General features: G+C 54.0%; 2 protein-coding genes across 3 annotated transcripts; one reads left to right on the top strand and one right to left on the bottom strand.

Annotated features, from left to right (window-relative positions):
• Positions 1–88: 88 nt before the first annotated feature.
• Positions 89–8,254, top strand: RPL35 (ribosomal protein L35). 2 transcript variants are annotated; one of them, XM_012532837.3, is made up of 4 exons: positions 89–175; positions 4,234–4,370; positions 5,501–5,582; positions 8,072–8,254. In XM_012532837.3, exons 1-4 carry the CDS (start codon positions 170–172, stop codon positions 8,219–8,221), a joined length of 375 nt encoding a protein of 124 aa, XP_012388291.1. In that variant the 5' UTR covers positions 89–169; the 3' UTR covers positions 8,222–8,254. The 2 variants fall into 2 exon arrangements, with proteins under 2 accessions (XP_012388291.1, XP_004269281.1); XM_004269233.2 differs by lacking the exon at positions 89–175 and adding an exon at positions 3,724–3,761.
• Positions 8,255–8,504: 250 nt separating this feature from the next.
• Positions 8,505–12,728, bottom strand: WDR38 (WD repeat domain 38). The gene is given in 11 exon segments (XM_049710712.1): positions 8,505–8,624; positions 8,717–8,764; positions 9,186–9,335; positions 9,469–9,600; positions 9,808–9,847; positions 9,849–9,886; positions 10,238–10,335; positions 10,450–10,567; positions 10,625–10,634; positions 11,573–11,682; positions 12,565–12,728. Coding segments are annotated over 11 exon segments (885 nt in total). The 5' UTR covers positions 12,634–12,728; the 3' UTR covers positions 8,505–8,552.
• Between the last annotated feature and the right edge of the window lie 679 nt (positions 12,729–13,407).

Genomic DNA, 13,407 nt, shown 5'->3' with positions numbered 1-13,407 from the left:
TCGGGGGCGGGAAGCTGCCACCCGGCACCTCCTCCACCTCCTCCGCGCGCAGCCGCCGCCGCCCGCCCACTTCCGGCCCACGCCGGAACCGGATGTGGGAGGGAGGGGTGCGGCGCGTCGGGAAGCGCCGGGAAAGAGGCCTGTGGAGCTCCGAGGGACTCCTGGCCTCATGGAGGTAAAGTCTTCCCGTCTGAGGAGCAGGCGCCCAATCCCGCGCAGGCCCAGCACTTGGACGCCATAACTGCGCACTTCGGCTTCGCTCCTGCACCCGAGGGGGCCGGGGCGGGCACACTCGCCGACTTCGGGTGTCATCTCTGCCCAGACTGAGGGGGCACGGGGCCCCCAGGATAAGGCGCCCGGCTCGGCCTGTCGAGTGCCGGGCAGGCTTCTTAGAGAAGAAACCTTCGAGCTGAGGCCTGAGGGATGAGTAGTAATTCTTATGCCCCGGGGAGTGACCTGGGGTGGGAGAACCTAAGTCTCGGATTTTAGGAGCTTTGGACAACACCCCACTGAGCTCAGTGGAGGTTGCGTCTGCCTTATTGTTGTAGTGACCGTATTGTTAATGTGCTGGGAGACTTTAAAGACGTTTAAAGTGTATCCAGGGTGCTGACAAGACATTTAGGTTTGAGCGGGCGGCGGCCCCGCGTCTGTAGCAGTCACCTTGACCGGGTGTGTAGGGGGCGGGGATAGGGGGATGACCCTGTGGCCACCATCCTGGCAGGAAGGGCAAGGTCCTCGGGGGCTGAGATATTTTGCCTGGCTGGAGAGGAATATCCTGGTAGGAAGCGAACCCCCAGAGTCTGAGATGGGGAGAGATAGGGCAGAGTCAAGGACAACATTGTAGTGCCAAGATTAGGTGCCTGGGCTGTTGCTTGAGGGGTTCTATCAATGAGACTTAGCCTGAGACTACATTGGGTCTTTGTTTTCATATAATAGTTTTCCTTTTAATAAAGGCCAGTAGAAGTTAATGAGATGTGACTCGTTTTCATTGCTTCGAATACTTCCCATTGAACTGTGTCTACAGATCAAAAAAATATTGTCAGACTAGGATGCTACCTAATCTTGGGTGCTAAAGATAGACTCCTACAGTGGGAAGCAGGTGCTAAATAAAAGTATCAGGTGGCTTCCCTGGTGGCGCAGTGGTTGAGAGTCCGCCTGCCGATGCAGGGGACACGGGTTCGTGCCCCGGTCTGGGAAGATACCACATGCCGCGGAGCGGCTGGGCCCGTGAGCCATGGCCTCTGAGCCTGCGCGTCTGGAGCGCGTCCGTCTGCGACGGGAGAGGCCACAACGGTGAGAGGCCCGCGTACCGCAAAAAAAAAAAAAAAAAAGTATCAGGGGTCCTGGAAGACCTGCCTATCAGCTCCATACCTTGGAAGAAATCTGTGTGACCTAGGGAGGCCACAAGACAACAGAAATTCATATCCCCAGAACATCCTGATCAGAAGGAATTTTAAACCAAAATGCCCGTTTTACAAGTAAGGAAATAGCCCCCAAATAAACTGGTGAATGAAATAATGTCACTGTTTATGACCGTGGATCTCCATTCCAGTCAAGGGAGCAGAATTAAAAATTCACACTATGTCAGGGATGACTGTATTCTGAGAAGAAAAAAACAACATGCAGTTTCTGAGAGTAACTCAGATAAAGTGGTCAAGAGAAGTGTCCCCGAGGAGGTGACGCTGATCAAGGACCTGCAGGAAGTGAAGGAGGGAGCCGAGCAAAGGCTCAAAGACAGGGCAGGCTTGGTGTATTCCAGAAACAGCAAGGCCATACTGGAGCAGAAGAGTGAGAAGAAATAAGATGGAAGGGAGGTGGGGGGGAGGGGCGGGTGCTGTAGAGCTTTGTAGGCTGAGGAAAGGATGTGGTCTTAACTCAGGACAGCCCTGGAAATTCTGGGCAGAGCAGTGACATGATCTGACTTTAAAAGGGTCCCTCAAATGTGTATTGAGAACACATGGGAGCCTGAGCCAAAGTAGGTGATTTAAGAAGTGACATCAATGGTCCAGGTGACAGGCAATGGCAGTTCAGGCCAGGCAGGTGCCAGTAACAGTGGTGGGAAGAGGTTGGGTGTTTTGAAGAAAGAGGCTGCAGAATTTGGGAGTGGGTTGGATGTGGCATGTAAGAGAAACAGGGTAGTCATAGGTGACTTCAAGTTCAGAAAAGATGTACACAATCATTACCTTTAATAGAACTATAAGCATTTGGAAAATATGATAGTCAAGTCCCTGTGCACCATTCAACTTCCATTTAAGACTAATCCATGCCAAGAATGTCCTCTGCTCTCTCTTCTCCACCTCCCTCCACTTCCTGGAAGCATGCCTCCCCGTGATCTTGGGCAAAGCTGATTAATTCAGTTCATCCAACAAGCATCCATATGCTGGGCCTGGAGATGAGAAAAACCAAACCAGGTGTCAGCCATGGTTCTGACCCCTGGAGAACTTCCAGGCGGGCTGTGGAGATAGATACGTAAATTTATTTTAATTCAGTATGTTTGGGGCTAAAGAGAGGATTGCCCAGAAAGCTCTGCACACAAGGGCTGTCTGTGTCCCAATTTAGTCCAAGACTACTGTCCATTAATGGAAACCCATAAGGGGATGGGAGAAGGCTTCCTGGAGGAGACACGTGACAGCAGCAAGGGGCCAACCTGGCTTTAACTAGAGCTCTAACGTGTGGGTGTGCCTTTGTTAAGGGCAATGGAGTGACACTAGAGCACAGATTCATGCTTGCTGGTTGGGGCAACAATGCAACCGTCCAGTCAGAAAGCCTGAGCACTTTCCCTTGTGAAATCCGCCTTTTAACTTTCAGGCCATCTCAAGTGTTCATTCAACTGGGAATATTGATGGTGATGATATTTTGAGCGCTTGTTATGCATCAGGTGTTTTGTTTTGTTGGCCGTGCCCCACGGCATGTGGGATCTTAGTTCCCCGACCAGGGATGGAATCTCTGCCTCCTACATTGGAACTTCAGTCTTAACCACTGGACCGCCAGGGAAGTCCTGCATCAGGTCTTGTGCTAAGAGTTTTACATGTTATCTTCCTGATCCTTATAAATACCCCATATCACAGGTGAGAAAACTAAGACTCAGGGAGGGGAAGGGAGAGTCAGCTAGCACCAGGCAACAGGATAAGAATTTGAAACCGGGTCAGGTTCACTAAGAAAAGGCCATGAATGTTTCCCCTAACGCATGCTGTCTCCACTAGAATATTTTTGCAGTTGGATTATAGTTGTCTGACCCCGCCCTTCCCCGCCCACCTTGGACTTTAAATTCCTCCAAGGCAGAGGCCATGTTAATTCATCTTTGAAAACCTTCAACCTTCATACTCTGTACCCCCGGAACACCGGCGCCCAGCACGGAGTAGCACAGACTGGGCGACCTGCAAAGGTTTACCAAATGAATGAATGAATGAATAAATGAATGGATGAATCCGAGTCCTTACTAGTCCAGTAAATTGCCGCCACCCCAGGCCTCGACTTCCCCACAGCGCTGCTCTGGGCAATACGCCGAACCCAAGTATTCTCCGGAGCGCGGGAAGAAGACGCGGGCACTGCTGGGCGGGTCTCCGGCTCCTCGGGGCGGGGCTCGGCGGGCCGGACCACAGCTTTCCTCGCGCGGGGGTGAGGCGGAAGGGGCGGAGCCAGGGCTCCCCCGCCAGCGTTATTGACCACGCCCGCCGCCACCCGGCTGTAGTTGTGGAGGTCGGCTCCGCCCTTTCCTCTTTCCCTCCGAGAAGGCTGTGGAGGCTGACTCTACAGTCATGGTGAGTGTAGGACAATCGGGCACCATCCGCGTGCTGTGGGGCTCAGGGGCTGGGGTGGGGGTCGCGTGGCGAATCCTGAGAGCCCATCTACCAACCCGGCCTGTGGGAGGCCCTGCGTAATGGCCTAGCGTCGCCCCAGCCGGCCCCTCGCTTTCTCCCCACGTAGGCCTAGACCAGGAGAGGTACGCGCGCTCTGCCGGGGCCTCCGTTTTTCCCCCTGCGGAATGGGGGTAGTGGCCCAGCCTCGCAGCAGGCCTGGGCGAGGGCGCGCCTGCTGCGGCCTGGGTTGCCCTGCCCAAGGCACGGTAGTGCTGGGCCTCCAGCGCGCTCCTGGCCCAGGGCGAGGCGCGCGCCCTCCAGGGGCTGATTACGACGCAGGTGGAGGGGACGATGGCCGGTGGAAGCCTCGGTAAGTGGCCGAGGGGGAGACGGCCCCGCTGGGTGTTTGACCCAGACCCTTTCTTTCGCTCAGGCCAAGATTAAGGCTCGAGACCTTCGCGGCAAGAAGAAGGAGGAGCTGCTGAAACAGCTGGAGGACCTGAAAGTGGAGCTGTCCCAGCTACGCGTGGCTAAAGTAACAGGCGGCGCGGCTTCCAAACTCTCCAAGATGTAAGTGACGGGAGGCCAGACTACGGCTCTCTGGGCGTGGGGTGACATATGCGTCGGGAACATTTGTGGATTTTCGAAGTTGGCTTAAGGAGGTGTCCGTTTAAGTGCCCATTCCATGCATCCGTGGGTCGGAATGTCGTGCCCTTACTAGCCAGCCTCTCTTGGCTCCCCTTGCTCATGCCCAGGTGCGTGGTGACCTGCCTTTGACCTGTGGTCCTTTGCCTGGAGTAATTTCCTTCAACTTCTCTGGCTGGAGAAAGAACTGGGTGTCCCTGAAGACTCATTTTAATGGTACCTTCGAACGTCTCATTGATCCCTTTCTCCTACCTCCCACCAGCATTTGGATTTTTTTCCGCATCCCCCTTCACTTGGTTGAGGGACCCCTTGCACCCCTTACTTGAGCTGTAGTGTAACTTACTGATGTATGTGGAGCAAGAGTCAAGATTTGTGAAAGGAGCATGGATTTGGAGTTAGTCAACCTGGGCATAAATTCCGCTTCTGCCACATCCTACTTGGTGGGTAGATTGGCTCACCACCCAGGTTTTTCCTTCCCCTTTTATAAAATGGGCACCCAATAATATTCCTGTGGTGGTGCATGCTGAATCCTCAAGACTGTGTTTACCAGTCATTTACTAAGCAGCACTCATATTCAACATGACTGCAAATTCACTTATCCCCAGCCTGTTCCTGTCTTCAGCCTTGTCCCCTCCCCAGTGGCCCCTCCTGTGACTCCCTAATCAGCTTGCGGCATGATTCCCTCCAGTCAGCTCATTCAGATTGGCATTGGTTAGGTCGTCTTCATAGTCCTCAGGATATATGGCCTGCGATGGGAGATCTTTCCTGATCTGCCCTGCACCTCTCATTAAGCCTCCTCAGTGAATACTTCACAACTCTTCTAAAGCACTGGATGTGCCAGCCGTTCCATGTCCCCAGTCCTGGGATACTCATCCATTGTCTCTCCTCCCTCCAGAACACCTTCCTCCTGGGCTGGGTTAGGTACCTCCTGGGTGAATGTGGGTGAGCTGATGGGGAATGCCCCTGTCCTATGACATCTGGGTCAGGCCCTGAAATAGATACCTTGGGGAGTGCTGTGTGTCTTCCCCATCTTGATCGATGTCTCTGTTTTGTAGCCGTGTTGTTCGCAAATCCATCGCCCGTGTACTCACCGTCATTAACCAGACTCAGAAAGAGAACCTCAGGAAATTCTATAAGGTTAGTGGCTAAGGGACAGTGGTGCTTGGCTAGAGGAGCAGTATGGCAAGCTTCTGCTGGGGTGCTTGGGACTGGGCTTTCTAGAGACTTCTCAGCTTGTGGATGTGTTCGCCTTCTTACTAGCATGTGGCATGCAGACTGCATTTCCTTGGGGCTGCAGTTGTCAAGAAATCAAAGATGTGGGAGTCTGGCTGGAGATGGGTTTTGAATAAAACCTCACGAGCTGAGTTTGGGCAGTCTTGTTTAAATGTTTTAATGGTCTTGCTAGCACTGTCAGTCACTGCCAAGCATCTGGTATCCTCATTTTTCAAATGATGACCTCAACGCTTAGAGAGGTTAAGTTGCCCAGCGCCACCTACAGTAAATGGATTGGGCCTAGGTTCCAAACCATGTCTTGGTAAGGGTGGATTGAGTGCTTCCTGGAGATTTTCCACAGGTGCCTGCCCCTCACTCAGCCTAGAATTTTTATAATCATTTTTTGCTTGTGCCTAAAACTAGTGTTGTCAGGGTTCAAGCTATGAAGTGGAACCAGTAGGAGATTTTATATACTGTGTATGCACACATTTGGTTTATTACAAGGAAATGGCTTGTTTGATGGTGGGGTACACACTTGTTGGGAAGAGAGGATCTGTGAGCAAGCTGGAGCTCAAGGTTTGGTTGAAGCTGCTGCCCTCAGGTGGATTTCTTGGGGGAAGCCACAGCCCTGCCTTTAAGGCCTTTCAACTGTGATCAGGCCCACCCAGGTTACTCTGGATAATCTCTTAATTAAAGCTGACTGATTAGGGGCTTTGATAGCATCTGCAGAATGGCTTCATATCAATACCCAAATTAGTGTTTGAATGACTGGAGGGTTTGACACATCAAAAAAGTCATCACGGTGTGCCGGGGCTGGCTGCCCAGGGGACAGCAGCATGTTGGGGGAGGGTTGCTGCCACCCCCGGACGTGTGTGCATTGTTTGGGGGAACGTATTCTGAGAATTGGGTCTGGAGCTTTCATCAGCCTCTGAGGGGACCATGTAGAGTTGTGGCCTGGAAAAATTGCCTTCATGACCATCCAGTGAGTACACTCCCCCAAACAGCCAGGCAGGACTCCTGGAGATAGAGGTAAGGTCTCTATGAGAGACGTTGATGTTCGATACAGTAACCTCTGGCCATGTGTGCCTATTAAGTGCTTATGTGGCCACAGTGACTGAAGGATGTAAACAGTGTGTGGCTAGTGGCCACTCTTGGACAGCAGAGCTCTAAGGTGCTTGGTAAATTGGAAACAGATGAAGCCCTGACCTGTACCAACTGATATGAGGGATGTGGGTGGACAGACATTCATGCTTCCAGGTCCCCCCACAGAGCTTGCCCTCGTCTCCTGCTTAGCTTTTTCCCTGCAGTTCTCTGCACTGAGGCTGTTCATGACCTGAACCCCGCTTAGCTCACATACGCCTGCCATGTGCCTACTCCTCCAGGCTGTTGGCAGCTCCCAGCCTGAGCTGTCACTTTTCAGGGCTTTTGTGCCCACTCTGGTTTCTCTTGCAGTTGACGTGCCCGTTGCTTTCAAGGCTGTTGTCAGTCATTTAGGTGAAACCTTCCTTAATCTCTTTCCTCCTCCACACTGATGCACCACTTGTTTTCCATTTTCCACTGTGCTGGGAGCTCCTTGAGCAGGGAGCAGGTCTCATTTGTAGCTAAACCAGCACCCAGCACAGGGCCTCAAAATGAAGAGGCCCCAGGGGACCTTTGCAGAACAAAGGGGACCATGAGAGCTGCCTTAGCCTAGACTCCTCACTGAGGAGGAAGTGGGTCGGGAACGAGTGGGAGCAGAGATGGAGAGACAATGCCCTGAGAAAGGTCTAGGAACAGGAGCCAAGTCAGGAAGAGGGGCTTGGCCCCTCATAGCAGGATGGTCTCGGCCGAGCCAGGTCTTCCCTCTGAGATGCATGTGTTCGGTGGGAATGTCACCACAGGTACCTGGCAGGTCCTTCAGATAAATTGAGCACCAGCTTAAGCTGCACATCTCACCCTCCCGTACACACGCACATAATTTAAGCGAAGATAACAGGAAATGCCCCCAGGACTCGGTGGGTACCAGACTTCCCTTGCTGGGTTGGGGTGTGACGTTGACTCCACGGCTGGCAATCTGGTGGAAAGAGCACCAGGTAGGGAGTGGGTTGACTTGGGTGTGCACCCCAAGTTCCACTACAGCTTCACTGAGATTTGGGCAAAATTACTTCCTAGCCCAGCAAATCAATATACTTAAGGAAAATGAGGACAGTCCTTCCCAGCCTTGAACTTGGGGGAATTAAAGAGCTAGGAAGCAAAGTATGGCCTGGCAACACTTCAGTCTCCAGTCCCCTCCTGGGCTGGGTGTCATACAGCTCCTCACGCTTGCATCTCCCCAGGTACATCCCAGCGTCTCAGTTCCGACTCTGTGGCTTCCTTAGCTACCGCAATAGCTCCCAAACCCTGGTCCTCATGTTCCCCCGCTCCCCCTCACCCAGGGCAAGAAGTACAAGCCCCTGGATCTGCGGCCCAAGAAAACGCGTGCCATGCGCCGCCGGCTCAACAAACACGAAGAGAACCTGAAGACCAAGAAGCAGCAGCGGAAGGAGCGGCTGTACCCACTCCGGAAGTACGCGGTCAAGGCCTGAGCATCCAGGTGTCAATAAAACAAACAAACTGGCTGGTGTTGCTTTGTGTTTATAGGGGTTTCTACTAAGTGCCGGAGAGATGGGCTGGTGCGGCCCTGGTTATGGTTACCGGGTGTCTGATGGATCCCAACAGGCTGGCCTGCTGCTGTTGGCCCTGGTGGGGGGCCATGGCAGCCCTGGCCACAGGGGCCTGTTGGGCACTCTCTTATGGTTACTTTGGTCCTGTGCCCCCTGGGCAGGGAGAAGCAGGGATGGAAGGTCTTCAGAGCCATAGGTAGTGATGTTCTGTTTGAGCAGCTCTGGGTGATTTGCAGTGAACTTGGAATTTTCCCTAAGCAGCTCCAGACACTAAGAGTTTCCCATCTGGGGTAAAGGCACAGGCGTGGGCCACATCCAGGACTCCCTGCCAAAAGCATGGTATGGGGCTCTGTGGGTGCGGGCCTCCCCTAGCAGGCCTTCCTCTGCACCCTTGTTTGCTGTAGCCACAGACCTTACCTTCCGGGTCTCAATGCTCTTTCCTCTATTGTAGTCCCAGACTTTGACCTGGAAATCTCAACAAGCTGGGGGGTAGGGAAGTCTCATAGGCAAGTCTGGCATCTTTGACAAAATCACACTGGGGTGAGTCTTAGCCAACATGTTAACTTCTTGATCTGGGTTTTGTTGTCTGTGAGGTGTGTTTAACAAGGGCTGCGTAATAGCTGATGCAGAAATTCAGTGCAATACTTTCCTTTCCCCTGAAGCTGAGTCATAGAAATGTCGGTGCCACTAACATTTGGGCCAGTGCAGACCTTAGTGCCAGGCATTCGGTAAGGAAGTAGTTGGCACCTGGGTCCTGCCCTTGGTAGCCTCCTATTTAGGGCAGATAGGGATGTGGAAATTTCTGGACATGGGGTGCTGAGGGCTCCGGTAGGGACGATGTGGGGTAGGAGTTCACAGGAAGGAAGGCCTGATGGGGTGGGGTTACCATGTGGGAGTAGCCAGTGCTGGCCACCTGCAGCCCATCAGGGGAGAAAGCTCTGCTCTTCACCCAGGTGATGTGGCCCTTAAGCTGGACAGGCAGGCTTCCGGTTGAGGGCTTCCAGATGTGGAGAGTCTTGTCCCAGGAGCCGGACACCTGGAAAGCAGACAGCTCTAAGCATAGAGGTTTGGGGCCTGCATACTCTGCCCCCAAAATGGCCTCAAAGAGTGACCCTCAAAGAGTTGTAGTCAGCAAGGGGCCACCCTGGAACCTAGGCAACCCAGCCCACCAATAGGCCAGATGCTGAGTAGCACAGGCAGCTGACGTTGCCACTGTGGCCCTCCAGCTCCTGGTGGAAGATCACTGGAGTCCCTGCCCGAAGGTCCCACATGCGGATGGTGGAATTCCAAGAGCCCGTGGCCTGCAGACAGCCGCCATAAGCATGGTGCCTCCCGGTTCCTCGACTGGCTAGGTTCACAGAAAGCAGGCACCATCTCACCAAGCCCTGCTGAATCCCCATCTTACAGAGGAGGGGACAGGCTCAGAAGAGCTAAGTCACTGTCAAGGTGTAGAATTCTAACCACTTGTTAGGCCACTGAGGTGGGGCCCGGGCAGAGGTGTGGCTCACCAAGCAGTCTGAGCTGGGTGCGAAGTCACTGCTTGGGACAGTCTCGGTGTCCCACCAAGTGGCGCAGCACCTGGCCTGACTGGAAGAAAGAGCGCGGAGGCTGCGTGCCAGGTTCTCTGCCTCAAGTGAGTCAGACCCAGGCCCTCCTTGTGGGGCTGCCTGGGTAGTGTGATGCAGCATAGGGGTTAGGGGAGGCTTCCCGGGCCTTGGCAAGAGAGGAGGGCAGTACAGGCAGGGGGAATCTCATGGCAGAGGTCTTGAGGCATGAGGGTAGGGAGAGGGGAACTGGGGAGGTAGCTGCAGCCAGATGCAAGGGAATGGGATGCCAGGGGTGGGGAAGACGAACAACCTTTCCCAGTTGGAAAGTGTGGCCACTGTGGACGGTGTGCATCCCTGGATCCCAGGCCTCACTGGCTGCCCCTCCACCTACCTGCACCTCCCAGAGCATCACCCTCTTGTCCCAGCTGCCTGATGCCAGTTGCTTTGAGTCAGGGCTGAAGCTGATGGTCTCCACACTTCGCTGGTGACCTGCAGGCACCGGCCAGGGGGCGAGGCAGGGGCGAGGTGGCACAGGACACAGCAGGGTCCGAAAGGGAAACCAGGCCTGGCTGCTTGGCTCCCAGTCCCACCCAGCCCACTCACCCTGTAGGACCTGCAGACACTTGGCTTCTGCTACATTCCACAGGCGGATGGTGCAGTCACAGGAGGTGCTGGCAAAGAGGCAGCCATCGGGGGAGAAGCGGCAGAACCTCACGGGGGCCTGGGTGGGCGGCCGTGGTCAAGGAACAGGGCACTGCGCTCCACCTCTGGCCCTTGCAGTCCAACCCCTGCTAATTTCTTCAGTCTCGTTGCCTACCGCCTCTCTCCTCACTTCTAACCCTCACCCTCTAGCCACCTGGAAAATTCCTGGGCTTCCATGCCTTGGTCTGGAATGCCCAACTCAGTTTGCCTATTTGGAAGATCAATACCCAAATCAAATGGCAGACACCTCCCAGAAACTCCTTGACAGCCCGGCGTAGGTTCATTACCCTCTTAGAGCTCCCCAGCCCCTTGACTTTCCCTATTACAACATGAATCAATCTGCCCTATAATTACCAGATTTGTTTTTTCTTGTCTTAATAATCATAAGTTACGTCTACTGAGTTCTTACTGGGTGCCAGGTACTTTGCTTGCATTATCTCATCCTATAGGGTAGCAACTATTATCCCCATTCTGAAGAGGAAATAGGTGCAGAGAAGATGACATGACTTGAGTTCAATCACAGTCAAAAAAGTGGGTAAACATAGATGGACATTATGCTAAGTGAAATCAGTCACCAAAAGAAATAGTGTGTGATTCCACTTATACCAGGTATTGTACTTAGTCAAAATGGAGACAGAAGGCAGGACAGTGATTGTCAGGGACTGGGAAAAGGGAGGAATGGGGAGTTTAATGGGTATAGAGTTTCAGTTTTGCAAGATACGAAGAGACTTCTGGAAGCTAGATGCACAACAGTGTGAATGTACTGAACTGTACACTTTAAAATGGTTAATAGGGTATTATGTAGATTTTTTAAGTGGTAGGATTTGAGTCCAGGTCTGTTAGAGTCAGAGACGCAGGACCCCAGGGGCCAGGTCCTGTCTCCTTGACCTCCCGCCCCTGCCCTGCCTGGGCTGTCTTGCATGGATGCTCAGCTCAGATGTCAGAGGTCATTGTGGTAGGCTCTGTAGAAAGCCACAACAGGGCCATAGGCCTCAGTCTCCCCATCTGGAGTGAAGAGCCCCACATGTGTCTCCACAGCAGCCGCCCACTCTGGGTCTCCCATCCATATACACAGCCATCCTCGGAGGCTGTGAGCAGCTTCTGGCCATCGGGAGAGAAGGCAGAAGAGTTGACCTGCAAGGACAGCACAAAAGTCCTATCCTGGGGCAAAAAAACACCTTTCTGCTCATCCCTAACCCCAGACTCCTGGGCCAGCCATAAATACTGCCCCAGGAGCCTGGGGTTGGAGCTTGGACTTCAGGCCTGCCTCAACAACCAGAACTCAGGAACCACCCTGCAGGGGAGCCGAGAGCTTGGAGCCCTCTCTGCTGTCCTGTAAGACCAGAGCCTGGGGCTTCCTTCCCTGGTGGCACAGTGGTTAAGAATCCGCCTGCCAATGCAGGGCACATGGGTTCGAACCCTGGTCTGGGAAGATCCCTCATGCCACGGAGCAACTAAGACCGTGCGCCACAACTACTGAGCCTGCACTCTAGAGCCCGTGAGCCATAACTACTGAGCCCGCATTCCACAGCTACTGAAGCCTGCATGCCTAGAGCCCGTGCTCCTCAACAAGAGAAGCCACCGCAATGAGAAGCCTGCACATCACAACAAAGAGTAGCACCCGCTGGACGCAACTAAAGAAAACCCGTGCGCAACAACGAAGACTGAACACAGCCAAAAATTAAAAAAAAAAAAGACCAGAACCTGAAGCTCAGAGCGAGCCCTCACTGAAGCCAGAGGCTGGAGCCTTCTGTAGAAGCCAAGAGCCCATTCTAGAGCTGAAGCCCAGAACTAGTTAAAAATCTACTCTAAGCCCCGAGTTCCCTCTTAAGCCAGAGTCCAAAGAGCATTGGAATCAGCCAGGAGTTTGAGCCCCCTGTGGAACCAGTGCTTAGAATTCTAGAGCCCATTCCGCAACTGGAGCCCAGAGAACACTCGGGCTCCCACTACACAGAACCAGAAACCACTCTAAAGCCAAGAAGCCTAAGATCTGGGCAGAGATCTACAGGGCCTCACCTCCCCGCGGTGCTGGCCGAAGAATTTCACTCTCTCCACGGCCAGCGTCCCTGGGGCCCTGCTGTTCATGGGGCCGTGGCCGCCCGCCCCGGCGGCCTGCCGGCCCTACTTAGGACAAGGTGGAGGGGAAGGGGGAAACTGTGTATAAGCGGTCTCCATGGCAATCGGGGCGGGGCGACCAGCCGCTGTGGGGTCTCTGGGAAACCATGAGTGGAGAGAGCCTGGGAGAGACTGTTGTCAGCCCGGGTGAGGTGGGGCAGCAGCACGCTGGACCGCGGATGGCTCCAAGAAGGGACTTCCCTGCCAGTCGACGGCTGCCAGTCGGACCTTGGGCAGCTCTAGCCGCGGGGCGGAGTGTGGCGCACGGTGGCCGCTAGAGGGCACGCCAGCCCCACACAACCGCGCCTGCCTCTGCAGCTGCACCGAACTGGTGCACAGTTTGAGACAATCGATCGTTTCCCCATCTGCACAAAGGGGAGGCTCATCCTTGCCCCCCAGGGTTCCAGGCATGACACAAGGTAGGTGCCCATGAGGGCCCAGTCGGGATCCAAGACCCCTTTCCTCCAGGAGTGGACAGTACTGAGGCTGAAGATCTCCCATGGAGAGGGCTGGAAACGATATTCATATCAGCCCTCCAGGATGTGGTGAGCCAGAGGCAGTATGCAAAGCACAGGACATTAAAAAGTGAGGTCACTGTTAACATTCCTGGCAGCACAGAGTGTGCCATTGGAGCACACGGAGGGAGGCCCCAGGAGCTGTCAAGATCCTTGTTGGATAGTTCAGCTGAAACCCAGAAAGAACAGGACTTGGTTTCAATGTCCATTTTTCAGATGAGGAAACTGA

This window comes from Orcinus orca, chromosome 6 (genome assembly GCF_937001465.1).
Source record: "Orcinus orca chromosome 6, mOrcOrc1.1, whole genome shotgun sequence".
In the NCBI taxonomy this organism is placed as follows: domain Eukaryota; kingdom Metazoa; phylum Chordata; class Mammalia; order Artiodactyla; family Delphinidae; genus Orcinus; species Orcinus orca.
The sequence above is the reverse complement of the archived record's forward strand: the minus strand, read 5'-3'. Positions and strand labels throughout refer to the sequence as shown.